This window comes from Zosterops lateralis, assembly GCF_965231275.1.
Source record: "Zosterops lateralis genome assembly, chromosome: 30".
Lineage (NCBI taxonomy): Eukaryota > Metazoa > Chordata > Aves > Passeriformes > Zosteropidae > Zosterops > Zosterops lateralis.
Window position 1 is genome coordinate 1923862 of NC_139790.1, and position 24685 is coordinate 1948546.

Below are 24685 nucleotides of genomic sequence, written 5' to 3' on the forward strand. Positions count from 1 at the left end.
ATCACCTTCCAACTTGTGCAGAAATGTTATTTCCAGGCCTCGAGGCTGCAGGGGAGTTTCATTTTCCAGGAGAAAAAATATTCTTCCCATTTCTCACCCTGGTCAGCATCTTCTGCTGTGTTTTGGTTGTTTGGTTTTGGGGGTTTTGGGGTATTTTGGGTTTTTGGGGTTTGTTTTTTTTTTGGGGGGGGGGGTTTGTTTTTTGTTGTTTTTTTTTGTGGGGGTTTTTTGGTGGGCTTTTGTTTTGTTTTGTTTTGGTTGTTTATTTTTCTTTTTTTGGGATTTTTTTTGTTGTTGTTGTTAGTTGGTTGGGTTGGGTTTGGGTTTTTTTTTGTTTTGTGTTTTGTGGTTTTTGTGGTTTTTTTTTTTTTTCTTTTCTTGGTGGTTTCTTTTGGCGTTTTTAAATATATTTTTGTTTTGTTTTGGGGATTTTTTTGTTTCCTTTGTTTTTTCGTTTTGGGTATTTTTCCTCACAAATCATGGAAAAATAAAATAAAATCCTTGCAGAATTTAGATGCAATCACTGCCTCAAACATATCCATCCCTCCCTCCATTGTAGAACCAACCCCTCGCTCATTTTCTCCACCTCCAACAGAGAAAACACTTAGAAAAAAAATTATGAAATGCAGAAAAATGCGATTTATATTTTTTTTTCAGAGGTTAAGGTGAGCAGAGAGACTCGAGCCTGGCGCACCCAGAGCCGGCCTGAACAGCCCCGAGTGGAAAATTCCTGTCCGTTGAGGCCGGGGATTGTTGTCCAACAGGTTTTTTAGTCCCAACCCCTTGAGTTGTGTCAGTGCAAAAAACTCATCCCTGGGGCATTTGTTTGCATCACATGGGCCAGGGTATAAAAATGGGTCCCTGCCTGTCCAGACCAGTTTGTACCTGGAAAAGGGAAGGACAAAGAGGAGGAGAAGGAGGGAAAAAGAACCAAAGAACTGCAGGACAGGAGGGAAGAAGAGCCGCGGGGCCGCTGAGCTCAGGTAACAACACCCTGAAAATATCATTACCCCCAAAAAAATAATTCCCCTTTTTTTCCTCCAGAGAATTGGAATGGGTATGGACAGGATGAGGGTTTGTCTGCCGGGGGTTTGTGCTCTGAGGGTTGGGAAAGGTGGGGATTGTGCTGGAGAAGGGTTGGATGTTGTTCCAAGAGCCCCCCAAGGTTTTTCCCAGCGCCCAGGGGTTCCCTCTGGAGAAGAGGGAGAAAACCACCCCTTGGAGCTGTTGAGAATTGGGGTGTGGGGGGACTTGTGGGGTGCCTTGGTGACCCTCAGGGCAGAGAAGAGGCTGCCACACGTGAGCAGAGCTCGAGATATGAGGACAATGAGTTTTCCAGCGTGGATTTTCACCCCACTTTCCCAAGGGCAATGCATTTGCAGCTCCTGGTTCTCTTCACCACCCCTTGGAACTGTCGAGAATTGGGGTGTGGGGAACTCTGGGGTGCCTTGGTGACCCTCAGGGCAGAGAGGAGCCTGCTCAGGTAGAACCACCTGTGATCAGACCCCAAAATGTGCAGGTGAAGAGCTTTCCAGCATGGAAATTTCACCCTGCTTGCTCAAGGACAATGCATTCGCAGCTCCTGGTTCTCTTCACCACCCCTTGGAGCTGTCGAGAATTGGGGTGTGGGGACCTCTGGGGTGCCTTGGTGACCCTCAGGGCAGAGAAGAACCTGCTCAGGCAGAGCCTGGTGTGATCAGACCCCGAGAGGTGCAGGCAGTGACTTTTCCAGTGTGGAATTTCACCCTGTTCTCCCATGGGAGATAAAGATAAAACCTGCGGCTCTCCCTGGCAGCTGCTCCTGTTTCAGCCGGGGCTGTTGGTGACTCCCGGCGGGTCATCGGGTGGCTCCTGGCACGGTGGTGCAGCCACCAAGCTCTGGCTGGTGTCACCTCCCTGTCCCATCCCTGGCCGGTGTCACCTCCCTGGACCAGCCCTGGCCAGTGTCACCTCCTTGGCCAGTGTCACCTCCCTGCCCCATCCCTGGCCAGTGTCACCTCCCTGGCCAGTGTCACCTCCCTGGCCAGTGTCACCTCCCTGCCCCATCCCTGGCCGGTGTCACCTCCCTGGCCAGTGTCACCTCCCTGTCCCATCCCTGGCCGGTGTCACCTCCCTGGACCAGCCCTGGCCAGTGTCACCTCCCTGGCCGGTGTCACCTCCCTGCCCCATCCCTGGCCGGTGTCACCTCCCTGGCCAGTGTCACCTCCCTGGCCAGTGTCACCTCCCTGCCCCATCCCTGGCCAGTGTCACCTCCCTGGCCAGTGTCACCTCCTTGGCCAGTGTCACCTCCCTGCCCCATCCCTGGCCAGTGTCACCTCCCTGGCCAGTGTCACCTCCCTGGCCCATCCCTGGCCGGTGTCACCTCCCTGGCCCATCCCTGGCCGGTGTCACCTCCTGCCCCATCCCTGGCCAGTGTCACCTCCCTGGCCCATCCCTGGCCGGTGTCACCTCCCTCTTCCTTGGCCCTTGGGGTAGAAAATCGCTCCAGGCCCCGGGATTTGTCTCACCACAATCCAGGGCAGAGGCGAGGCCGCTCGGGGATGAGGCAAGAGGGAGATTCTCCTGCCCCGAGGCTCCTGCCCGTGGAGCCCAACCCTCCCAACCCTCCCAACCTCCCAACCCTCCGGTCCTGCTCTTCCCTCCCTCCCTCTCCCAGCTCTGGGATCTCCAGAAGTTTTCTCCCCACTCAACGCTGCTGCTTCTCCTTCTCTACTTGGAGACAGTTGCTTGGAGACAGAACTCTTGCTTCTTTGATGTTTTAATCTCTTTTTTTTCTTTTTTTTCTTTTTTTTTTTTTTTTTTTTTGTGGGTTTTTTGGGGCTTTTTGGGTTTTGTTTTTGTGGGGTTTTTTTGTTTGTTTGGTTGGGGGTTTTTTTGTTTTTGTTTTTGGTTTTTTTGTTTGTTTGTTTTTTGTTTTTTGTTTTTGGGGTGGGATTTTTGGGCTTTTTTGGGTTTTTTTGTTTTTTTTTAACGTGAGAACAGTGAGGGCAAAGATGACACCATAGGTGCCACCACACCCATAATTAAGAGCAGAGTCCAAGAAAGATCTGGACACCAGAGGGAAAGCTCTTAAACACAGCAAAACCAGCATTTTTTTTCCCCCCTCATTAGGAAATATCCAACCCCCCCAAATCTCCATGTTCAGAAATAAATCCCAGGAGGGTCCAAATTTCTCTCCAGGCCCCACCCAAGGATGAATCCCTTGGAGGGTTATTTTTCCCTTTCCCGACTGATTGACAACATTCCCCTCCTATTTTCTGCCTCTCTCCCCTTCGCAAGAGAAACCAGGAGAGGAAAAAAAAATAAAAATAAAAAAAGGGGAAACAGAGAAGCCACAGGATGCGCCGTTAGGAGAGGAACTTTTCCCCAAAAATAGAAGCTTTTCACAGTTTTTTCACGAGGCGTCAGCATCTCTTTAATGCTGTAGGAAACTGTGAATTCTGCCTGGGAGCCTGTCACTGCTCCAGGCTGCAGCTGCAGCTTCTCCTGGGGGTGTGGAACCGATTTTACCCCCCAAAATCTGCCTGGAGTATCAGGAATGAACATCTGGAAGCTCTGATTCCACCCCAGCAGCTCTTTTGGGGGTGATAAATTCAATATATCACCCTCAGGGGTGATAAATTCAATATATTCCAGCTGGAAGGTGCAGAAATCCTGCAAAGGGATGGATGGAGACCTTGAATTTCGCCCCTGACCTGGTTTTTAGATGGGAAAGATCCGTCTGGAGAGGCCCAAATGTTCATTAGCTCAGGGCTGGGGCTGAGGGATGCTGGGCTTGTGTGAGGAGTTTTGAGTTTTGCACTCAAACCCAGGCTCCTTCTGGGTTTAAATATTTATGAGATGAGCGATGAATCCTTGGAGTTGTGCAGGGTGAGTTGTCAGCTGGCTGATTCCAGAGCCTGGGAGAGATGGGATCCAGCTGGGGCAGAGGATTCCTGCATTCCAGGGAATTTCCAGAGCCCCCCAAATTCCTGTTTTGGCAGGGTAGAGGTTGGAAGGTGCAAAAATGTGCTTTTTTTGGGGTTTTTTTGGCTTGTTTTAGGCCTTTCCTGGGCTCTGCTCCCCACCATATGTGGTGGCACATCCCAATATATCCTTTTGCCCCCATCAAGGTTGGGTTTTGCCATTTTTTGCGAAGTTGTGCTTGAAGATTTCTCCAGTTGGATATTAAGCCTGTAAATGCAATTTTATTTATTTAATTTTTTTTTTTTTTTGGAGCTGCCACCTGGTTGCTGAAGGGGCTGGGGAGGCCTATGGGGCAAGGAGAGTCCCCTTATAGCCTCACCCAGGAATCAAAACTGCAGAATTTGGGGATTTTTAGAGAAACAGAAGGGAGGGATGACCTTGGTGAACCCATGGAAGGTTCCAGCCCCACGGTGGGTGCCTGGAACCCTCTCCCTGCCACGATCCAGGACTCTGCTGCCTCTGCCAGGAGCAAATCCTTGGCTGGACTCTGCCCCTGACGTGTGCAGGACGCAGTGACGGGGAAGGAGGGGCAGCCCCTTGTGCCCTGCCTCGCTCCAGAGCTTTGGCCAAAGCCACCATGGCAGGGGACACGGGGGCCTGCTGGTCACCCCAGGAGCCAGGCACTGCCCTGGGGGCTCAGATCCACAGGGAAGGCTCTTAGTCCAAGGGTGAGGAGCTTGGAGAGGGGGTGGGAGATTGGAGAGGAGGTGGGAGCTGGGGGAGGCTCATTGGGGTTGAGGGGATGTTGTCACTGGGAAGGGGACAGCTCTGTGTGGATTATTTTGGCTGATTTTTTGGGTGGCATGAGGAGGGCAGAGCTGGCAGTGAGATGTAGGGACAACAGGGGGACAAGGGACAGCTCTGTCCTCACACCAGGACTCAGCTCAGGACTCGCCTTCCCAAAACTTTTCCATCTCCAGGTGGGGAGGTGACACTGAGCAGGGGACACGGTGGCCTGCTGGTCACCCCGGGAGCCAGGCACTGTCCTGGGGGCTCAGACACACAGGGAAGGCTCTTAGCCCCAGGGTGAGGAGCTTGGAGAAGAGGTGGGAGCTTGGGGAGGTTTACTGGGGCTTGTCACTGGGAAGGGGACAGCTCTGTGTGGATTATTTTGGCTGATTTTTTGGGTGGCATGAGGAGGGCAGAGCTGGCAGCAAAACGTGGGGACAACAGGGAGACAAGGGACAGCTCTGTGCCCACATCAGGAACAGCTCAGGACTCGCCTTCCCAAAACTTTTCCATCTCCAGGTGGGGAGGTGACACTGAGCAGGGGACACGGTGGCCTGCTGGTCACCCCAGGAGCCAGGCACTGTCCTGGGGGCTCAGACACACAGGGAAGGCTCTTAGCCCCAGGGTGAGGAGCTTGGAGAAGAGGTGGGAGCTTGGGGAGGTTTATTGGGGCTGGGGAAGGTTGTCACTGTGAAAGGGGACAGCTCTGTGTGGGTTATTTTGGCTGATTTGTTGGGAGGGCAGAGGTGGCAGCGAGATGTGGGGACAAGTGACAGCTCTGTCCCCACACCAGGACACAACTCAGGACTCGCCTTCCCAAAACTTTTCTGTCCCCACATTGGGAGGTGACACTGAGCGGGGACAGAGTGGTTTGGGATGTGAGTCTGTGATTTCAGGGGTGATCTCACCCCAAAATATCTCACCCTGTGCCCTCTCCCTGCAGACCCTGCCAAGAGAAAGCGATGGAAAGCCCGGGGAAGGGCGGCCCTGCTGGGAAGATGACAGCCATGGCTCGCAGCCTGTGAGTACCTCCTGCCCCTGCTCCTGGCACTTCTCCCCAGGCCACTTTCTCCAGGGACTTTGCTCTTTGTCCCCGTCCCGTCCCACACCACAACAACACCTCCTTCCCCAGGGATGGGGTGGAAAACTCCCAGCAGAGCAAGGCAAAGGCATGGCCTGGCTCTGGGGGATTTGGGAATGTGTGGTCTGGGGTTGTCTAGGGGTTTTTGGGGTGTTTCCCCATCCCAAATCTGCTTTTTCCAGTGAGGGATGAGTTGCTTTGGTTTGTGCCAGCCTTTCAGCCCCTTGGCAAGGTGGATGATGCTGGATTTGGGGGGGCAGAGCCAGGAAAGCTGCAGAGGTCACAGAACAAAGAGCATAAGGAAAATGAGTTTGGGTTTGGATCACTGTGTCCTGTCCCCAGCCAGGCGGGGCAGGGTCCTGACAGCACCAGGGAGGGGTGGAAACGCCCCTGGCTTTAAACTGGAGAGTCATAAACTTTACTGGGGCTGGAGCAATGTCCGCTCATATCTCTGATATCCCCAGGGATCCTTCATTCCTGCCTGGGGAGTGGGAGATGGAGGAGGAGGAGGAGGAGGAGGAGGAGGATGCTGTGGGGGTGAAAAGGGGGGTTTGGTGTGACCCCCAGAGCTCAGCCCTGGGCGTGGAGTTCAGGGTGAGCTGGACAGATGGAATTCCTTGGGGACAGGCTCAAGAGGCTGAAACTGGAGAGATGGGAGCAAAAACCCTTTTAATTACAGCCGTGATGGTGGTGGTGCTGAGGGAGAGGGATGTCACTGGGTGGTTGTGCCGTGCCGTGGGCAGCTGTGCCATCCCATTCTGTGCCATCCCATTCTGTGCCATCCCATTCTGTGCCATGGCCAGCTGTTCCATCCCATGCTGTGCCATTCTGTGCCATTCTGTGCCATGGGCTGCTGTGCCATCCCATTCCATGCCATGGGCACCTGTGCCATCCCATGCTGTGCCATTCTGTGCCATCCCATTTTGTGTCATTCTGTGCCGTGGGCAGCTGTGCCATCCCATTCTGTGCCATCCCATTTGTGCCATTCCATGCCATTCCAAGCCGTGCCCCAGCGTGGGCTCTCTGGGGAACAGCCAGCTGAGACTTTGTGTTCCTCCTCCCCCGGAGGAGGAGAGGGGGCTGCGAGCAGCACCCACAGCTGATCCCTTTCCCCTTTCCCCTTTCCCATTTCCCCTTCCCCATTTCCCCTTTTCCCTTTTCCCTTTCCCCTTTCCCTTTTCCCTTTCCCCTTTCCCCTTTTCCCCTTTCCCATTTCCCTTTCCCCTTTCCCCTTTCCCCTTTCCCCATTCCCCTTTTCCCTTTCCCCTTTCCCACCCCGGTGCCTCCATCCCCCTGCTCTCTGCCCTTCCCAGGAAACCTTTTCCTCTTGGAAAAGAGGCCCGTTGGAGCTCCCGCAGCCTCAGCCTTCCTTTTCTCCTCTCCAGTGACAATCGTGCTTTTGTTTTGCCTGGCTCACGCCAGAAGGGCAGCCGGGGGAATTTGGCCTTCCCCGGAAAAAATAAAAGCTGCCAGGGAACCTTCTTTTCTCGCCACAATTAAGCACCTGCTAGAAAAGAGCAAATAAGCCAAATCATGCGGCTGAAAAACAAGCTTTACGTGTTCCTTCCCCGTGACCCACTCCAAGAAACAGAAAAAAAAAAAAAAAATCCTCCAGGCTCTGCAGCTCGGGCTGCTCGCAGCTCCCGGCCGGGGGAATTAACAGCTCCTGGGAGCTGCTTCAAAAGCCAAAAAAAAGAGCTTTTTCCCCTCCCTAAATTAACGGCACCATCTCTTTCTGCTATGGAGAGACAGATCCCAGTGCTGCGTGTTCGGTGAGGAAGGAAGGGGGTTTTTATTTTGGGGAGGGGGGTTTTATCTGTGTTGTCTCATCCGAGCAGGGGGAAAAAAAGGATCCAGGACATTCAGGGGAGGCTGAGCTGAGCGGGAGGGGAAGGAGGAGGCGGCGGGGGAAGGTCGGGAAGGGATGGAGGAGAAGCAGCAGCATCATCCCCATCACATGATGCGGATGTGCGGGTCACGCAGCGGGGCCGGGCAGCGGCTGCTCCGGGGCCTTTCCCTGCAGCAAACATGGCTCGGGATAGATTCCCGCCCCTGCCCTCCTCCCCCTAAAAAAGGGGTTTTTAATTAGCTCAGTTATTGGGAGGGTTTGGAGAGAATTATATCAAGGATGAGGTGAGATATCTCAGAAAAGGACTTTTGTCCCAGGCGTTTATTCTTCAAATTTCCAGGTAGTACAAAGGAAGGGGAGACAATTTATAAATTTATATCCTCCCAGCTCAGAGGAGAGACAGCTGGACCACAGCCAGGGGGGTCAGAGAAGGAAATAAGGGTCACTCTGAGTGCTCAGGGAGTCCGGGGGGGGGGTCAGGAGGGAGAAACCTTTTCCATAGAGAATTACAACAGACTCGGAGGGGGTTTTTTTTGGTCTTTTTTTTTTTTTTTTTTTTTTTTTTTTTTTTTTTTTAATGCCATTTGAGGGTTCAGATTTTGGGGAGATGCCCCTGCAGGAGGTGAGGAATAAGGCCATGGAAAGGCAGCACAGCAGAGTGTGGCCTGTGCTTGGAGGGAATGAGGGATGGAGAAGATTTGGCTTTTCCTGCCCCAAGAGGGGTTTTGCGGGGGTTGTGAGGGGTCTCTTCCAGCAGCAGCAGCTCCACACACGGCCCAGCTCAGAGCTGGCAGCTCCCTGAAATTTGGGGCAACAGAGAGATGCTCAGAGGGGTGCAGCCCCTTCCCCAAATCAGGATTGAGGGGGACAGGAAGGATGGAGGTGAGGTTTAGGGTTGTGTCACCCACCCCCAGGGATGTCACCGAGGATGGAGGGGCAGGGGCAGGGTGGGGGGCTCATGCAGAGGGGGGAATGGGATCCATGGATTGGGGATTTGGGGTCAGGATGGAGCTCCACACACGGCCCAGCTCAGAGATGGCAGCTCCCTGAAATTTGAGGCGACAGGGAGATGCTCAGAGGGGTGCAGCCCCTTCCCCAAATCAGGATTGGGGGGACAGGAAGGATGGAGGTGAGGTTTAGGGTTGTGTCACCCACCCCCAGGGATGTCACCGAGGATGGAGGGGCAGGGACAGGGTGGGGGGCTCATGCAGAGGGGGGATAGGGATCCATGGATTGGGGATTTGGGGCCAGGATGGAGCTCCCTCTAAGGTGGGAGGGTTTTAGGGCCAGGATTGGGGGGTCCCAAGGCAGAACTGGGGGCACAATGAGCCCCCTGAGAGGGAGATTTAGGGCCAGGATGGGGTTGCATAGAAGACAAGATTTGTCTTCTATGCAAGGGAAAATTAGGGACAGAATGGGGGTCCAGGGGCAGAACTGTGGGGACATCACAGAACCCTCTGCAAGGCGGTGATAGAGGACATTCTGGGATCTCAAAGGGGGTTTAGGGGGACATGGTAAATCCCCCTACCAGGGAGATTTAGGGGCGGGATGGGGTTGCATAGAAGGCAGGATTTAGGGGGGCACAGCAGAGTCCCCCCCTTACAAAAGAAAATTAGGGACAGAATGGGGGTCCAGGGGCAGAACTGTGGGGGCATCACAGACCCCTCTCTAGGGCGGGGATAGAGAACATTATGGGGGGTTTAGGGGGACACACCAAATCCCCCTACCAGGGAGATTTAGGGGCAGGAAGGGGTCGCATAGATGGCAAGATTTGGTGGGGGGACACAGCAGAGTCTCCCCTACAAGAGAAAATTAGGGACATGGTGGTCCAGGGGCAGAACTGTGGGGGCATCACAGAACCCTCTGCAGGGTGGGGTTAGGGAACATTATGGGGGATTTAGGGGGACACGGCAAATCCCCCTACCAGGGAGGTTTAAGGCCAGGATGGGGGTCCCAAGGCAGAACTGGGGGCACGATGAGCCCCCTGAGAGGGAGCTTTAGGGCCAGGATGGGGTTGCATAGAAGACAAGATTTGGGGGGGGCACAGCAGAGTCCCCTCCAAGGGAGAATTAGGGACACGATGGGGGTCCAGGGGCAGAATTGTGGGGGCATCACAGACCCCTCTGCAGCGCAGGGATAGAGGACATTCTGGGGTCTCAAAGGGAGTTTAGGGGGACATGGCAAATCCCCCTACCAGGGAGATTTAGGGGCAGGATGGGGTTGCATATAAGACAAGATTTGGTGGGGCACAGCAGAGTCCTCCCCTTATAAGAGCAAATTAGGGACCCCATGGGGGTCCAGGGGCAGAACTGTGGGGGCATCACGGCAGAATTGCAGGGGCATCACAGACCCCTCTGCAGGGCAGGGATAGAGGACATTGTGGGGGATTTAGGGGGACATGGCAAATCCCCCTACCAGGGAGCTTTAGGGGCAGGATCAGGGATCCCACAGCAGGACTAGGACCCCCAACAGACCCCCCCATCCCCACTGACTGTGCCCATCCCCAGCAGGACTCAGGACCCCCCCAGGACCCCCCCCCGTTCCTGTATCAGCCAATACCCGCCCTCCGGGGGCTGCCGGGGGGGGCTCGGGGGCGGCGCTGGGGCCGGAGCCGCTTATTTTTTGTGAATGAAAGGCGGGGCGGGCGCGACTGCAGCGCGCAGGGGCAGCGGCCATCCGCGCAGGATCCGCCAGCCGCGCAGGGCTCCATCCGCGCAGGATCCGCCAGCCGCACAGGGTCCGCGCAGGGCTCCATCCGCGCAGGATCCGCCAGCCGCGCAGGGCTCCATCCGCGCAGGGCTCCATCCGCGCAGGATCCCCCATCCGCGCAGGATCCGCGTAGGATCCGCCATCCGCGCAGGATCCGCGCAGGGCTCCATCCGCGCAGGGCTCCTCCATCCGCGTAGGATCCGCGTAGGATCCGCGCAGGGTCCGCGCAGGGCTGAGCTCGGCGGGCGGCGGATGCGGAGCTCGGGGCGGCCCCGGTACCGCCATGGGCCCCTTTGGGCCCGGCTTTGAGCCGCCCGGCCGTGCCCAGCCCGGCCCTGCCCAGCGCAGCCGCGCAAAGTGCGCCGTGGCCATGTCCGGAGGGGCGAGCCCGGCCCCGGCCCCTGGGAGCCGCCGCTTCGTCTGTGTTGGTGTAAGTAACTCATTCCCTTCTCTTTCCTTCCCTCCTTCCCTCCCCGGGTTCGCCTTCTCCGTCCTGAGCTTCCGCTCCGCCTCCGCGCATCCCGCGCGGCCCGGCCGCCGGACAGGGGTGGGCAGGGCCCGGTGCCCCCGCTGTGCCCCGAGCCCGGGGCTGGAGCCTCCCCCGAGACCCCTCGGTGCTTTCCAGAGCCTTTATCCGTGTCCTGCATCCCCTCCCGGGGGCTGGAGCCTCCCCCGAGCCCCCTCGGTGCTCCCCAGAGCCTTTATCCGTGTCCTGCATCCCCTCCCGGGGGCTGGAGCCTTCCCGAGCCCCTTTGGTGCTCTCCAGTCCCCTTATCCGTGTCCTGCACCCCCGATCCTGATGGTTGGACTCCCCCCGAGCCCCCTCGGTGCTTTCCAGAGCCTTTATCCGTGTCCTGCATCCCCTCCCGAGGGCTGGAGACTCCTCCGAGCCCCTTTGGTGCTCTCCAGTCCCTTTACCCCTGTCCTGCACCCCTAATCCCGGTGTTTGGTCCCCGACCCCTTTTCCATGTCTGAACCCCCTCCCGGTGTTCCCAGACCCCTTTGCCATCCCCCCGCATCCTTGATCCGCGTGCTCAGAGGACCCCCAAGACCCTTTTACAATTCCCCGCATCCCTAATCCTCCTTCTCCCCGCTGCCTCCCCAAAGTCCCGCACCCCCTCCCGGTGCTCCTGGACCCCTTTCCCATTCCCGAATCCCCTCCCGGTGCTCCTGGACCCCTTTCCCATTCCCGAATCCCCTCCCGGTGCTCCTGGACCCCTTTGCCATTCCTGCATCCCCTCCCAGTTCTCCCAGACCCCTGAGACCCTTTTACAATTCCCCGCACCCCCAATCCTCCTGCTCCCCGCTGCCTCCCCAAACTCCCGCACCCTCTCCCTGTGCTCCCAGACCCCTTTGCCATTCCTGCACCCCCTCCCCATATTCCCAGACCCCTTTCCCATGCCCGCACCCCCTCCCGGTGCCTCCCGGTGCTCCTGGACCCCTGAGACCCTTTTACAATTCCCTGCACCCCCAATTCTCCTGCTCCCCTCTGCCTCCCCAAACTCCCGCACCCTCTCCTGGTGCTCCCCCATCCCGGTGGTCCCCGCACCCTCTCCCAGTGCTCCCGCACCCCTGAGACCCTTTTAAAATTCACCGCATCCCTAATCCTCCTGCTCCCCGCTGCCTCCCCAAAATCCCTCTCCCGGTTCTCCCCATCCCGGTCCCCCCACCCGCCGCATTCCCCGGTCCCGGTGGTCCCTGCACCCCCTCCCGGTGCCCCCCGGTCCCGGTGGTCCCTGCACCCCCATCCCGGTCCCCCCACCCGCCGCACCCCCGTTCCCGGCCGTTCTCGGGGCCCGGTTTCTCCCGCACCGCCTCCCTCCGCGGCCTCCACACAGCCCCGGCCTCTTCCTCCCGCTGCCCCCAGAGCCCCCTCCACTTTTATTTTTGGGGCGGTTTCACCCCGTTTTTTTGGGGGGTTCGGGATGGAGGGTTTGGAGCCTGGGAGTTGCTAAGCGACGGCTCCCGGGGTGATGCTGCAGTTGCCGTGGCAACGGCGGGTTGGGAGGCTGGGAGGAGAAATTTTGGGGTTCTCCTTGGTGTGTGGGGGATGTGGAATTGGGTGGGGGGCTGCCCTGCTCCTCCAGGCACAGCTTTTCCTTTTGGGGAAGCTCCAATTTTTCAGTATCTCGGGTTATTTTTACTCTCCAGTGGGTTTTTGGAGCTGTTCCCGGGAGGGAAGTGATGCTGGGGAAGGTGGGGAGGGGGATTGGAAAAGGTTCAGCCCGTCCTGGGGTGGTGGTGTGGGTGAGGGGCTGTGACCCCCCCTCCCCAAATCTCTATGGGGTCAACAGAGCTCCCCAATGAGGTTCTGTTTAATGGAGAACCCCCAAAAAAGGGATTGAGCCCTTAATTCCCATCAGGCCCCGACTTCCCGAGCTGGGGGTGGGCTGAGCCTCCTCCCCAGGAGGGACAAACATCCCCTAAGTGCCAACTGCAGTTGTCATTGCTGTGCCTTCCCCCTCCATCCCAACGGGCTGGGCCTAAAAATAACCAACCCACAGCAAAGCTCCCCCATCCCAGAGATCTCCTGGTCCTACAGAGCTGAGCTGATCCTTGAGAGGAGCAGAGGATGGCAGCAGAAAGGGATGGAAATTAATTTTGAGGGGCTAACTGGGGAAGGAGCCCACCTCTCCTAGTGGTGCTCCCGGTTTTCCCTTAAAGGGATGACTTCCCTGCATCCCAAAGGATGCCTTCCCCCTCCATCCCAATGAGCTGGGCCTAAAAATAACCCACAGCAAAGCTCCCCCATCCTGGACATCTCCTGGATCTCCTGGTCCTACAGAGCTGAGCTGATCCCTGGGAGGACGAGAGGGATGGAAATTAATTTTGAGGAGGTAATTGAGAAAGGAGCCCACCTCCCCTGCTGCTGCTCCTGGTTTTCCCTTAAAGGGATGACTTCCCTGCATCCCAAAGGATGCCTTCCCCCTCCATCCCAACGGGCTGGGCCTAAAAATAACCCACAGCAAAGCTCCCCCATCCCGGAGATCTCCTGGATCTCCTGGTCCTACAGAGCCAAGCGAGGAGCACAGGGCTGAGGATGGCAGCAGAAAGGGATGGAAATTAATTTTGAGTGGTTAATTGGGGAAGGATCCCACCTCCCCTGCTGCTGCTCCTGGTTTTCCCATAAGGGATGAATTCCCTGCATCCCAAAGGATGCCTTCCCCTTCCATCCCAATGAGCTGGGCCTAAAAATAACCCACAGCAAAACTTCCCCCATCCTGGAGATCTCCTGCATCTCCTGGTCCTACAGAGCCCAGCTGATCCCTGGGAGGAGCAGAGGATGGCAGCAGAAAGGGATGGAAATTAATTTTGAGGAGCTAACTGGGGGAAGGAGCCCACCTCCCCTAGTGCTGCTCCTGGTTTTCTGTAAAGGGATGAACTCTCTGCATCCCAAAGGATGCCTTCCCCTTCCATCCCAATGAGCTCTTGGCTGGGCCTAAAAATAAACCACAGCAAAGCTCCCCCATCCTGGACATCTCCTGGATCTCCTGGTCCTACAGAGCCCAGCTGATCCTTAGGGAGATCCTGGCAGCAGAAAGGGATGGAAATTAATTTTGAGCGGTTAATTGGGGGAAGGAACCCACCTCCCCTAGTGCTGCTCCCGGTTTTCCCTTAAAGGGATGAATTCCCTGCATCCCAAAGGATGCCTTCCCCCTCCATCCCAATGAGCTCTTGGCTGGGCCTAAAAATAACCCACAGCAAAGCTCCCCCATCCTGGAGATCTCCTGGATCTCCTGGTCCTACAGAGCCCAGCTGATCCTTGGGAGGAGCAGAGGATGGCAGCAGAAAGGGATGGAAATTAATTTTGAGGAGCTAATTGGGGGAAGGAACCCACCTCCCCTAGTGCTGTTCCTGGTTTTCCCGTAAAGGGATGAACTCCCTGCATCCCAAAGGATGCCTTCCCCTTCCATCCCAATGAGCTCTTGGCTGGGCCTAAAAATAAACCACAGCAAAGCTCCCCCATCCGAGATCCTACAGAGCTGAGCTGATCCCTGGGAGGAGAAGAGGGATGGAAATTAATTTTGAGGAGGTAATTGAGAAAGGAGCCCACCTCCCCTGCTGCTGCTCCTGGTTTTCTCTTAAAGGGATTAATTCCCTGCATCCCAAAGGATGAAGGGGAACTTTTTCTGCCCTGGGGACCAACCTGAGGTGTGGGAGAAGACCCAAAATGACCTGGATTTTTGCCACTTGCCTTTACCTCCACCTGCCCACGGGGCTCCAGGTGTGCCCCGGGGAGGGCTGAGGATGGAGGGAGGTGATAACATTGGGAAGTCCTTGCCAGGCTGGCGGCTTGGGGAGCTCTGGTCCCACGTGCAGGGCTCCGTTGCCATCGTTACCGGGTGGTTTTTTTTTATCGCTCGCTGCGCTGGTGGTTTTATTATAGCAGCTCCGGGGAGGGAGCAACGAGGGGGAAGAGATCCGTGGCCTTGGGGAGTTCAGAGAAATTGGGATGTGTTGGGGTTTTTTTTGTTCTTCTTGTTATCCCAAGGGGGAAGAGATCTGTGGCCTTGGGGAGTTCAGAAAAATTGGGATGTGGGTGTTTTTTGTCCATTTTGCTGTCCCAAGAGGGAACAGATCCATGGCATTGGGAAGTTCAGAAAAATTTGGATGTGGGATTTCTTTTTTGTGCTATCCCAAGAGAGAAGAGATCTGTGGCCTTGGGGAGTTCAGAGAAATTGGGATATGGGCGTTTTTTGTCCATTTTGCTGTCCCAAGAGGGAAGAGATCCGTGGCCTTGGAGAGTTCAGAGAAATTTGGATGTGGGGGTTTTTTTGTCTTTCTTGTTATTCCAAGGGGGAAGAGATCCGTGGCCTTGGGGAGTTCAGAGAAATTGGGATGTGGTTTGTTTGGGGTTTTTTTGTGCTATCCCAAGAGGGAATCGATCTGTGGCCTTGGGGAGTTCAGAGGAATTGGGATGTGTTGGTTTTTTTTAATCCTTCTTGTTATCCCAAGAGGGAAGAGATCTGTGGCCTTGGGAATTTCAGAGAAATTTGGATGTGGGGTTTCTTTTTTGTGCTATCCCAAGAGGGAATAGAGCTGTGGCCTTGGGGAGTTCAGAGAAATTGGAATGTGTTGGGTTTCTTTGTCCTTGTTATCCCAAGGTATGAGATCCGTAGCCTTGGGGAGTTCAGAGAAATTGGGACGTGTTGGTTTTTTTGTCCATTTTTAATCCCTCAATCCCCTCAGTGCTTTTCCTCCTGGCAAACCACATAAACCCTCATGTTCAGGCTGTGATGAGTGAATTCTGTTTGATTTATGCTCTGGCTGTGAACAGGGAGTGGATGACACACCTGGGCACACCTGGGCACACCTGGGCTCTGCTCATCAGCTTCTCAACACTCTCATCTCTCTCTGCCCCTGGGAGCTCTCCCCAATCCCTGTGGCTGCTGAGCCTCAGGGAAACCTGAGGAATTTCTCCTCTTTGCTCTCGGCTGGGAGCAAATATCCCCTGGGAATGGGGTGGGAAAAAAATGGGGACAGGTCAGCATCCCCTGCCAGGCAGCAGAGCTGAGTGTGCAGCTCTGGAAGTTTCTCTTGCAAACGCTGGAGAAGGAGAAGGAGAAAAAGAAGAGGAGGAAGGGAGAGAGAGAGGAGGAAAAAAAAAAAAATAAATAAAAAGCTCGATCTCACATGAACAAGCATGAGCTGGGAGAGGGAGGAGGGCGCAATCCAACGCAGGCAGGCCATGTGTCTGACGTGGCACAGCAGCCACACTGCCACCAGAACATAAAATTTTAAAGGGGACTGGCGGGCACGGCGAGATGGGAAGGGCTGGGCAGCTGCTGCAGAGCCTTCCCTGAGGCTGCCAGGGAGTGTCAGCATCTTCCTGCTCTGGAGGCTCCTCCTCACCTCATCCTGGCTGTGTTTGCTGAGCCCTCATTAATTCCCTCTCCCCATGCAGGTCCCAATTAATGGATTCTGACATGGATTATGAGAGGCCAAACGTAGAAACCATCAAGTGCGTCGTGGTCGGGGACAACGCGGTGGGCAAGACCCGGCTCATCTGTGCCCGCGCCTGCAACGCCACCCTGACCCAGTACCAGCTCCTGGCCACACACGTGCCCACGGTGTGGGCCATCGACCAGTACCGCGTCTGCCAGGAGGTGAGGGCTGCTGGGGGGGCTTGTGGACACCCCCTGTGAGAGTCCTGAGGAGGTGGAGGGTGGGTTGGGTGGTCCCAAGGGTGGGGACAGCCCTGGTGGTGGTGTTGTCGTAAGGGGAAGAGATGGGTGGACTTGGGGAGTTGAGAGAAATTGAGATGTTGGGGGTTTTTTGTGCTATCCCAAGGTGGAGGAGATCAATGGCCTTGGGAAGTTCAGAGGAATTGGATGTGGTTTTTTTTTTTAATCCTTCTTGTTATCCCAATGAGGAAGAGATGTGTGGCCTTGGGAAGTTCAGAGAAATTTGGATGTGGGTTTTTTTTTTAATCCTTCTTGTTATCCCAAGTGGGAAGAGATGTGTGGCCTTGGGAAGTTCAGAGAAATTGGGATGTTGGGGGTTTTTTTGTCCTTCTTGCCATCTCAAGGTGGAAGAGATGGGTGACCTTGGGAATTTCAGAGAAATTGGGATGTGTTGGGTTTTTGGTCCTTCTTGCTGTCCCAAGGTGGAAGAGATGTGTGGCCTTGGGAAGTTCAGAGAAATTTGGATGTTGGATTTTTTTTGTCCTTCTTGCTGTCCTAAATGGGAAGAGATCCTGGCCTTGGGAATTTCAGAGAAATTGGCATGTGTGTGGTTTTTTTGTTGTGGTGGTGGTGGTGAGGCTGAGGCACTGAGGCGCTGGATCCCTTTCTGTTCCCGCAGGTGCTGGAGCGCTCCCGGGATGTGGTAGACGATGTCAGCGTGTCCTTGCGCCTCTGGGACACCTTTGGTGACCACCACAAGGACAGGCGCTTTGCCTACGGCAGGTGGGGACAGACAGAACCTGGCGCTACCCCAAGCAAGGAACAGAATCCCCAAACCCAACCCTGACCCCTCTTTGTCCCCTTCACAGGTCCGACGTGGTGGTTTTGTGCTTCTCCATCGCCAACCCCAACTCCCTGCACCATGTGAAGACCATGTGGTACCCGGAGATCAAACACTTCTGTCCCCGCGCCCCCGTCATCCTGGTGGGCTGCCAGCTCGACCTGCGCTACGCCGACCTGGAGGCCGTCAACCGGGCACGGCGACCCCTGGCCAGGTGAGACCTTGGTACCCTCAGAGATGTCACTGCCCGCCCTCCTTTATCTCTCTCCGTTAATTATCTCCCCCCGTCTCTTCCAGGCCGATTAAACCTAACGAGATTCTCCCCCCGGAGAAGGGCAGGGAGGTGGCCAAGGAGTTGGGGATCCCTTATTACGAGACCAGCGTGGTGGCCCAGTTTGGGGTCAAGGACGTCTTCGACAACGCCATCCGCGCCGCCCTCATCTCCCGCCGCCACCTGCAGTTCTGGAAGTCCCACCTGCGCAACGTGCAGAGGCCGCTGCTCCAAGCCCCCTTCCTGCCCCCCAAACCCCCTCCTCCCATCATCATCGTCCCCGACCCCCCTTCCAACAACGAGGAGCGTCCTGCCCACCTCCTGGAGGACCCCCTGTGCGCGGACGTCATCCTGGTGCTGCAAGAGAAGATCAAAATCTACGCACACAAGATCTACCTCTCCACCTCCTCCTCCAAGTTCTACGACCTGTTCCTCATGGATCTGAGCGAGGAGGACCAGCAGAGCACGGCGGGGCACGGCTTTGGGGTGACGGCTGCGGCGGCGGAGCGGGCACTGCACCAGGAGGAGAGGCACCACGGGCGGGATTTCCTCCTCAGGGCCGCCAGCTTTGACATCTGCGAGAGCGCCGAGGAGGCCGGACCCGGCCAGCGCAAACCGTGCCTTAGAGCCTCCACCAGTGACGGGATCCTGCGCGGAGACCGCTACGAGAACGGCGGGCTGCGCCGCGGCCGCAACCTCTCCTCGTGGAGCCGCGCCTTCGCCAGCATCCAGGAGGAGATGGCCGAAGATCCTCTCACCTACAAATCCAAACTGATGGTGGTGGTGAAGATGGACTCGTCCATCCAGCCTGGACCTTTCAGGGCTGTGCTGAAATACCTGTACACGGGGGAGTTGGATGAGAACGAGCGGGACCTGATGCACATCGCCCACATCGCCGAGCTGCTGGAGGTGTTCGACCTGCGCATGATGGTGGCCAACATCCTCAACAACGAGGCGTTCATGAACCAGGAGATCACCAAAGCCTTCCACGTGCGGAGGACCAACCGCGTGAAGGAATGCCTGGCCAAGGGGACTTTCTCGGGTACGGATCCAGGAGCAGCAGTTTGGTCATTTTTTGGGAGGTCCAGGAGCAGGATTCTGGTCATTTTTGGGAGCTCCAGGAGCAGGATTCTGGTCATTTTTGGGAGCTCCAGGAGCAGGATTCTGGTCATTTTTCGGGAGCTCTGGGAGCTGCAGTTTGGTCATTTTTGGGAGCTCTGGGAGCTGCAGTTTGGTCATTTTTTGGGGGCTCCAGGAACAGCAGTTTGGTCATTTTTTGGGGGGCTCCAGGAACAGCAGTTTGGTCATTTTTGGGGGCTCCAGGAACAGGATTCTGGTCCTTTTTTGGGAGCTCCAGGAGCACCAGTCTGGTCATTTTTGGGGGGCTCCAGGAACAGCAGTTTGGTCATTTTTTGGGGGCTCCAGGAACAGCAGTTTGGTCATTTTTGGGGGGTTCCAGGAGCAGCAGCCTGGTCCTTTTTTGGGGCCTTCAGGAGCAGGAGTTTGGTCATTTTTGGGGAGCTCCAGGAGCAGCAGTTTGGCCATTTTTTGGGGTGCCCATGAGCAGGATTCTGGTCATTTTTTGGGAGCTCTGGGAGCTGCAGTTTGGTCATTTTTTGGGGGGCTCCAGGAGCTGCAGTTTGGTCATTTTTTGGGGTGCCCAGGAGCAGCAGTTTGGTCAGTTTTTGGGGGCCTCAGAAGCAGGATTCTGGTGCTTTTTGGGGGGGCTCTGAGAGTTGTAGTTTGGTCCTTTTTTAGGGGCTCTAAGAGCAGCAGCCTGGTCCTTTTTTGGGGGGTCCCAGGAGCAGGATTCTGGTCCTTTTTTGGGGCTTTCAGGAGCAGCAGTTTGGTCATTTTTGGGGGGCTCCAGGAGGAGCAGTTTGGTCCTTCTTGGGAGCTCCAGGTTCAGCAGTTCTGTCCTTTTTTAGGGGCTCCAGGAGCATCAACCTGGTCCTTTTTTGGGGGCTCATAAGAGATTTTCATCACCTTTATATCACCTTATTTTTATCACTTTAGGGATTTTTATTGCCTTTTTTATTGTTTTTTTTTTCCTTTTTTTCCCCCCAAGAAAATGAATGTGAAGCCCTTCCCCAGCATTTCCTCCCCCTCAGCTGCTCCAGCAGCTCTGTTTATTTACAGAAAAGCTGCAAAGGCGACTTCCTCCTCTCCCAGCCCGGATTTTTCACAGGGTCATCCTGATTTATGAGGAGCAAGTGCCCTTAGTAGAAATTTCCTCAGTTTTTCCAGTGAGCAGCACGAGCCACCAGCACGAGGTGACATCCCAAGGGAGATGTGAAAATCTCCAGCCTCCTCTGGCTGGATTTTTTTTCATGGAGATTGGTCCTAATATGGTCAGGCTGTCCTGAAAAAAAACCAAAAAAAACACTTTTTTTTTTTATTTTTTAAACTTTTTTTTTTGAGATTCTCCAGCTCTCCAAGGACTCGAGTTTGGGTGTGATTGGATTTATAAAAAAAAACTTTTTATATTTTAAACTTTTTTTTTTTTTTTTGGAGATTCCCCAGCTCTCCAAGGACTGGAGTTTGGGCGTAACATTTTTATTATTTATTAAATTTGGGGGTTTTTTTTGTTATTATTATTATTTGCTAAAAAAACCCCAAAAAGTTTTATTAATTGTTAAAAATGTTCCCCCTTTGCTGGCAAATGTGATCTGGGTAAAAAAACCCTTGTCACACACAGTGGGTGTGACATTTTTATTATTTGTTAAATTCATTATTATTTGTTATTTTTTGTTATTATTATTATTTGTTTAAAAAAAAACCCAAAATTTTTATTATTTGTTAAAAACATTTCCCCATTTGCTGGCAAATGTGATCTGGGTAAAAAACCCCTTGTCACACACAGTGGGTGTGACATCACAATGGGTGTGACATTTTTATTATTTGTTAAATTCGTTATTGTTTTTGTTATTTTTTATTATTTGCTAAAAAAAACCTGAAAAGTTTTATTAATTGTTAAAAATGTTCCCCCTTTGCTGGCAAATGTGATCTGGGTAAAAAACCCCTTGTCACACACAGTGGGTGTGACATTTTTATTATTTGTTGTTTGCTATTTTTTGAGATTTTTATTATCTGTTAAAAACACAACTGAGAAGTTTTATTAGTTGTTAAAAACGTTCCCCCTTTGCTGGCAAATGTGATCTGGGGAAAAGCCCCTTGTCACACACAGTGGGTGTGACATCACAATGGGTGTGACATTTTTATTATTTGTTAAATTCATTATTGTTTGCTATTTTTTGTTATTATTATTATTATTATTTGCTAAAAAAAAAAAAACCCAAAAATTTTTATTATTTGTTAAAAACATTCCCCATTTGCTGGCAAATGTGATCTGGGGAAAAACCCCTTGTGGAATAGGGTTGAGGCTAAGGGGAAAAGCCCTTTGGAATAGGGTTGAGGCTCTGGGGAAAAACCCCTTGGAATAGGGTTGAGGCTCCTCTGAGAGCACAGATAAAAATGGATAAAAAATGAGACATTTTATTTAAAAAGGCAGGACATGCCAGGCTCTGGCCACCTCCCCAGCTCTGAGGTGACAGCAGCCACCCCCTGCTCTGTCCCCAGATGTCACCTTCGTGCTGGATGACGGTGCTATCAGTGCCCACAAGCCCCTGCTCATCTCCAGCTGTGACTGGATGGCCGCGATGTTCGGGGGCCCCTTCGTGGAGAGCTCCACCAACGAGGTGAGTAAAAACTCCTCTGGGTGTGGAGGTGTCTTGTCTCTGCCTGGGCCAGCCCTGACACCTCCACAGTGAAGGGTTTGGTACCAGGATGAACCTCACCCATCCCTCTGAGCTCTTGTCTTGCTTGAAGGAGTGAAATGACGACAGCAGGAAAAAAGAGGGAGGTTATTTTGGGTTAATTGCTGGGTTTATTCATCATTTATTTATTTATCTGCCCCAGCAGACACCCCTCAGCTGAAGCAGTGGGGGGAAAAAGTGAGGGGAAAAAAACTCCTGAATGCAACACCTTTTATTGAGGGAGGAACTCAGGGATGGGTTTAACTGGGGATAAATCAGGGGCCAAAGGGGTCTGGCTCTCCAAATAAATGACACACATTGTGACAAATTAATAACTCGGGTGGAGAGACAGCTGAAGTCTTGTCAGATCACTTGGGGTCCTCACTGGAATTTCCAGACTTTTGGGAGAGACCCCAAAGTGACAGAGAAGGCCCAGTGGCTGGAAAACTTATGATTGACACATAACTGGGATTGGGATGAAACCAATGAGAGTGGAACATGGATGAGGCATGGGGCAAACAATTATAATTTATAAAAATGAACTTTATACAAGTAACAAACACATACATAAAACTGATAAAACCAAACCCACGCCACTACACCTGGTGGGGTGGGACAGGCTGGGGACACACCTGGTGGGGGTGGGACAGGCTGGGGACACGCCCAGGAGGTGACAATGTGTGTGTTTGTGTCCCTGGCAGGTGGCACTTCCTCACACCAGCAAGAGCTGCATGCGGGCGGTGCTGGAGTACCTGTACACGGGCCAGTTCAGCTCCAGCCCCGACCTGGACGACATGAAGCTCATCATCCTCGCCAACCGCCTCTGCCTGCCGCACCTGGTGGCTCTCACAGGTGAGCCCGGGTGGGTGTGGCATCCTGACCCTCAGTGTCCCCCTGTCACCCCATCTCAGCCACCCCCAGTGTCCCCCTGGGGAGCTGTCACTCCATCACAACCACCCTCAGTGTCCCCCCTAGGGGGCTGTCACCCTGTCCCATCCACCCCGCTGACCCTCAGTGTCCCCCTGTCACCCCATCCCAGACACCTCCCTGACCCTGAGTGTCCCCTTGGGTGGCTGTCACCCCATCCCAGCCACACACCTCACCCTGAATGTCCCCTTGTCACTCCATCCCAGCCACCCCCAGTGTCCCCCTGGGGATCTGTTACCCTGTCCCAGCCACTCCTCTGTCCCCCAGTGTCCCCCTGGGGGGATGTCACCCCATCCCTGCCACCCTCAGTGTCCCCCTGGGGGGTTGTCACCCTGTCCCTGACACCCCCTTGACTCCCAGTGTCCCCCTGTCACTCATCCCTGACACCCCCCCGACCTTCAGTGTCCCCCTGGAGGGCTGTCACCCCATCCCATTCACCCCCTGACCCCCAGTGTCCCCTAGTCACTCTGTCCCAGCCACCCCCTGACCCCCAGTGTACTCTTGGGTGGCTGTCACCCCAACCCTGCCACCCCCAGTGTCCCCTTGGATGGCTGTCACCCTGTCCCAGACACCTCCCTGAGGGGCTGTCACCCCATCCCAGCCACCACCCCCTGACCCCCAGTGTCCCCCTGTCACCCCCTGACCCCCGTGTCCCCTGTGCAGAGCAGTACACGGTCACCGGCCTGATGGAGGCGGCACAGATGATGGTTGACATCGATGGGGACGTGCTGGTGTTCCTGGAGCTGGCCCAGGTAGGGCAGGGGCCTGTGCTGGCTGGGCTGGGGGTGACACCCAGAGAGGGCTGGCAGGACTAGAGGTGCTCAAAGTTCTGGGTGGTGGCAGCCAGAGGGGTCTGAAAGGGCAGGAGGTGCTCAGGGTTCTGGATGGTGACACACAGAGGGGTCTGGCAGGGCTGGGGGTGACACCCAGAGGGGTCTGGCAGGGCAGGAGGTGACACCCAGGAGTTTGGCAGGACTAGAGATGTTTGAGGTTTTGGGTGGTGGCAGCCAGAGGGGTCTGAAAGGACAGGAGATGCTCAGGGTTCTGGGTGGTGGCAGCCAGAGGGGTCTGGCAGGGCAGGAGGTGACACACACAGAGGAGTCTGGCAGGACTAGAGATGCTCAAGGTTCTGGGTGGTGACACCCAGAGGGGTCTGGCAGGACTGGAGGTGACACCCAGAGGGGTCTGGCAGGACTAGAGATGCTCAGGGTTTTGGGTGGTGACACACACAAGAGTCTGGCAGGGCTGGGGGTGCTCCAGGTGACACACAGAGGGGTCTGAAAGGGCAGGAGGTGACACCCAGAGGGGTCTGGCAGTGCTGGGGGCACTCCAGGTGACACAAGAAGTGTCTGGCAGAGCAAGAGGTGCTCAGGGTTCTGGGTGGTGACACCCAGAGGGGTCTGGCAGGACAAGAGGTGACACACAGAAGGGTCTGGCAGGGCTGGGGATGCTCCAGATGACACAAGAGGGGTCTGGTAGGACAGAAGGTGACACCCAGAGGGGTCTGGCAGGGCTGGGGGTGCTCCAGGTGGCACACAGAGGGGTCTGAAAGGGCAGGAGGTGCTCCAGGTTCTGGATGGTGACACCCAGGGGGGTCTGGCAGGGCAGGAGGTGACACCCAGGAGTTTGGCAGGACTAGAGATGTTTGAGGTTTTGGGTGGTGACACCCAGAGGGGTCTGGCAGGGCAGGAGGTGACACACACAGAGGGGTCTGGCAGGACTAGAGATGCTCAAGGTTCTGGGTGGTGACACCCAGAGGGGTCTGGCACCTCCGGGAGCTGGACAACCACTCCTGTCCTTGGCTGTCCATGGAGAAATGAGCTGAATCCCCGGCTCTGGCCCTTTCCTGGCTGTCCCTGAGCTGGTGTGTCCCGTCCTTCCCCAGTTCCACTGCGCCTACCAGCTGGCCGACTGGTGCCTGCACCACATCTGCACCAACTACAACAACGTCTGCCGCAAGTTCCCCCGCGACATGAAGGCCATGTCGGGAGGTGAGTGACACCCGGGGGGAGGTGACAGCGGTGACAACAGGGTCCTGGCAATGCCCTCACCCCACCCAATGTCCCCGCAGAGAACCAGGAGTACTTTGAGAAGCACCGCTGGCCGCCGGTGTGGTACCTGAAGGAGGAGGATCACTACCAGCGGGCCAAGAAGGAGAGGGAGAAGGAAGACTACCTCCACCTCAAACGGCAGCCCAAGAGGAGGTGGCTTTTCTGGAACGCCTCCTCCTCGCCTTCTTCCTCTCCTTCGTCCTCGGCAGCCACAGCCTCCTCTTCATCATCCTCCTCCTCCTCCTCGGCTGTGGTTTGAGAGCGCCCGTGTCCTTGTCCTGGGAGGAGACGGGGAGGATGAGGAGGAGGAGGAGGAAGAAGAAGAAGGGTGGGAAGAAGAAGGAGGGAAGAAGAAGGTCCTGCCCCAGCAGGAGGAGGAGA

General features: G+C 55.2%; 1 protein-coding gene and 2 long non-coding RNA genes across 7 annotated transcripts; 2 read left to right on the forward strand and 1 right to left on the reverse strand.

Moving 5' to 3' along the window:
- The first annotated feature begins 866 nt into the window (after positions 1 to 866).
- RHOBTB2 (Rho related BTB domain containing 2) lies at positions 867 to 24620 on the forward strand. 5 transcript variants are annotated; one of them, XM_083880353.1, is made up of 12 exons: positions 4477 to 4586; positions 4945 to 5340; positions 5639 to 5716; positions 16240 to 16441; positions 17139 to 17242; positions 17329 to 17514; positions 17598 to 18613; positions 21151 to 21269; positions 22028 to 22178; positions 22917 to 23005; positions 24139 to 24244; positions 24325 to 24620. In XM_083880353.1, exons 2-12 carry the CDS (start codon positions 5099 to 5101, stop codon positions 24561 to 24563), a joined length of 2532 nt encoding a protein of 843 aa, XP_083736479.1. In that variant the 5' UTR covers positions 4477 to 4586; positions 4945 to 5098; the 3' UTR covers positions 24564 to 24620. The 5 variants fall into 5 exon arrangements, with proteins under 5 accessions (XP_083736482.1, XP_083736480.1, XP_083736479.1 ...); XM_083880356.1 differs by lacking the exons at positions 4477 to 4586; positions 4945 to 5340 and adding an exon at positions 867 to 983; XM_083880354.1 differs by lacking the exon at positions 4945 to 5340 and having other exon boundaries at positions 4460 to 4673.
- On the reverse strand, positions 5730 to 7601 carry LOC310920418. Its single transcript, XR_014591992.1, has 3 exons — positions 7095 to 7601; positions 6660 to 6799; positions 5730 to 6534 (listed from the first exon to the last, which is right to left on the reverse strand). It is a non-coding gene; the product is annotated as an uncharacterized lncRNA (long non-coding RNA).
- On the forward strand, positions 23268 to 24126 carry LOC310920417. The gene is made up of 3 exons (XR_014591991.1): positions 23268 to 23389; positions 23546 to 23668; positions 23741 to 24126. It is a non-coding gene; the product is annotated as an uncharacterized lncRNA (long non-coding RNA).
- Positions 24621 to 24685: the final 65 nt, after the last annotated feature.

Coding starts and splice junctions, on each gene's coding strand:
- RHOBTB2 (XM_083880353.1), top strand. CDS start 5,099: ATGAGGAGGGCAGAGCTGGCAGCAAAACGTGGGGACAACAGGGAGACA. Junction 5,717..16,239: donor ACAGCCATGGCTCGCAGCCT/GTGAGTACCTCC, acceptor CTCCCCATGCAG/GTCCCAATTAATGGATTCTG. Junction 18,614..21,150: donor GGCCAAGGGGACTTTCTCGG/GTACGGATCCAG, acceptor CTCTGTCCCCAG/ATGTCACCTTCGTGCTGGAT.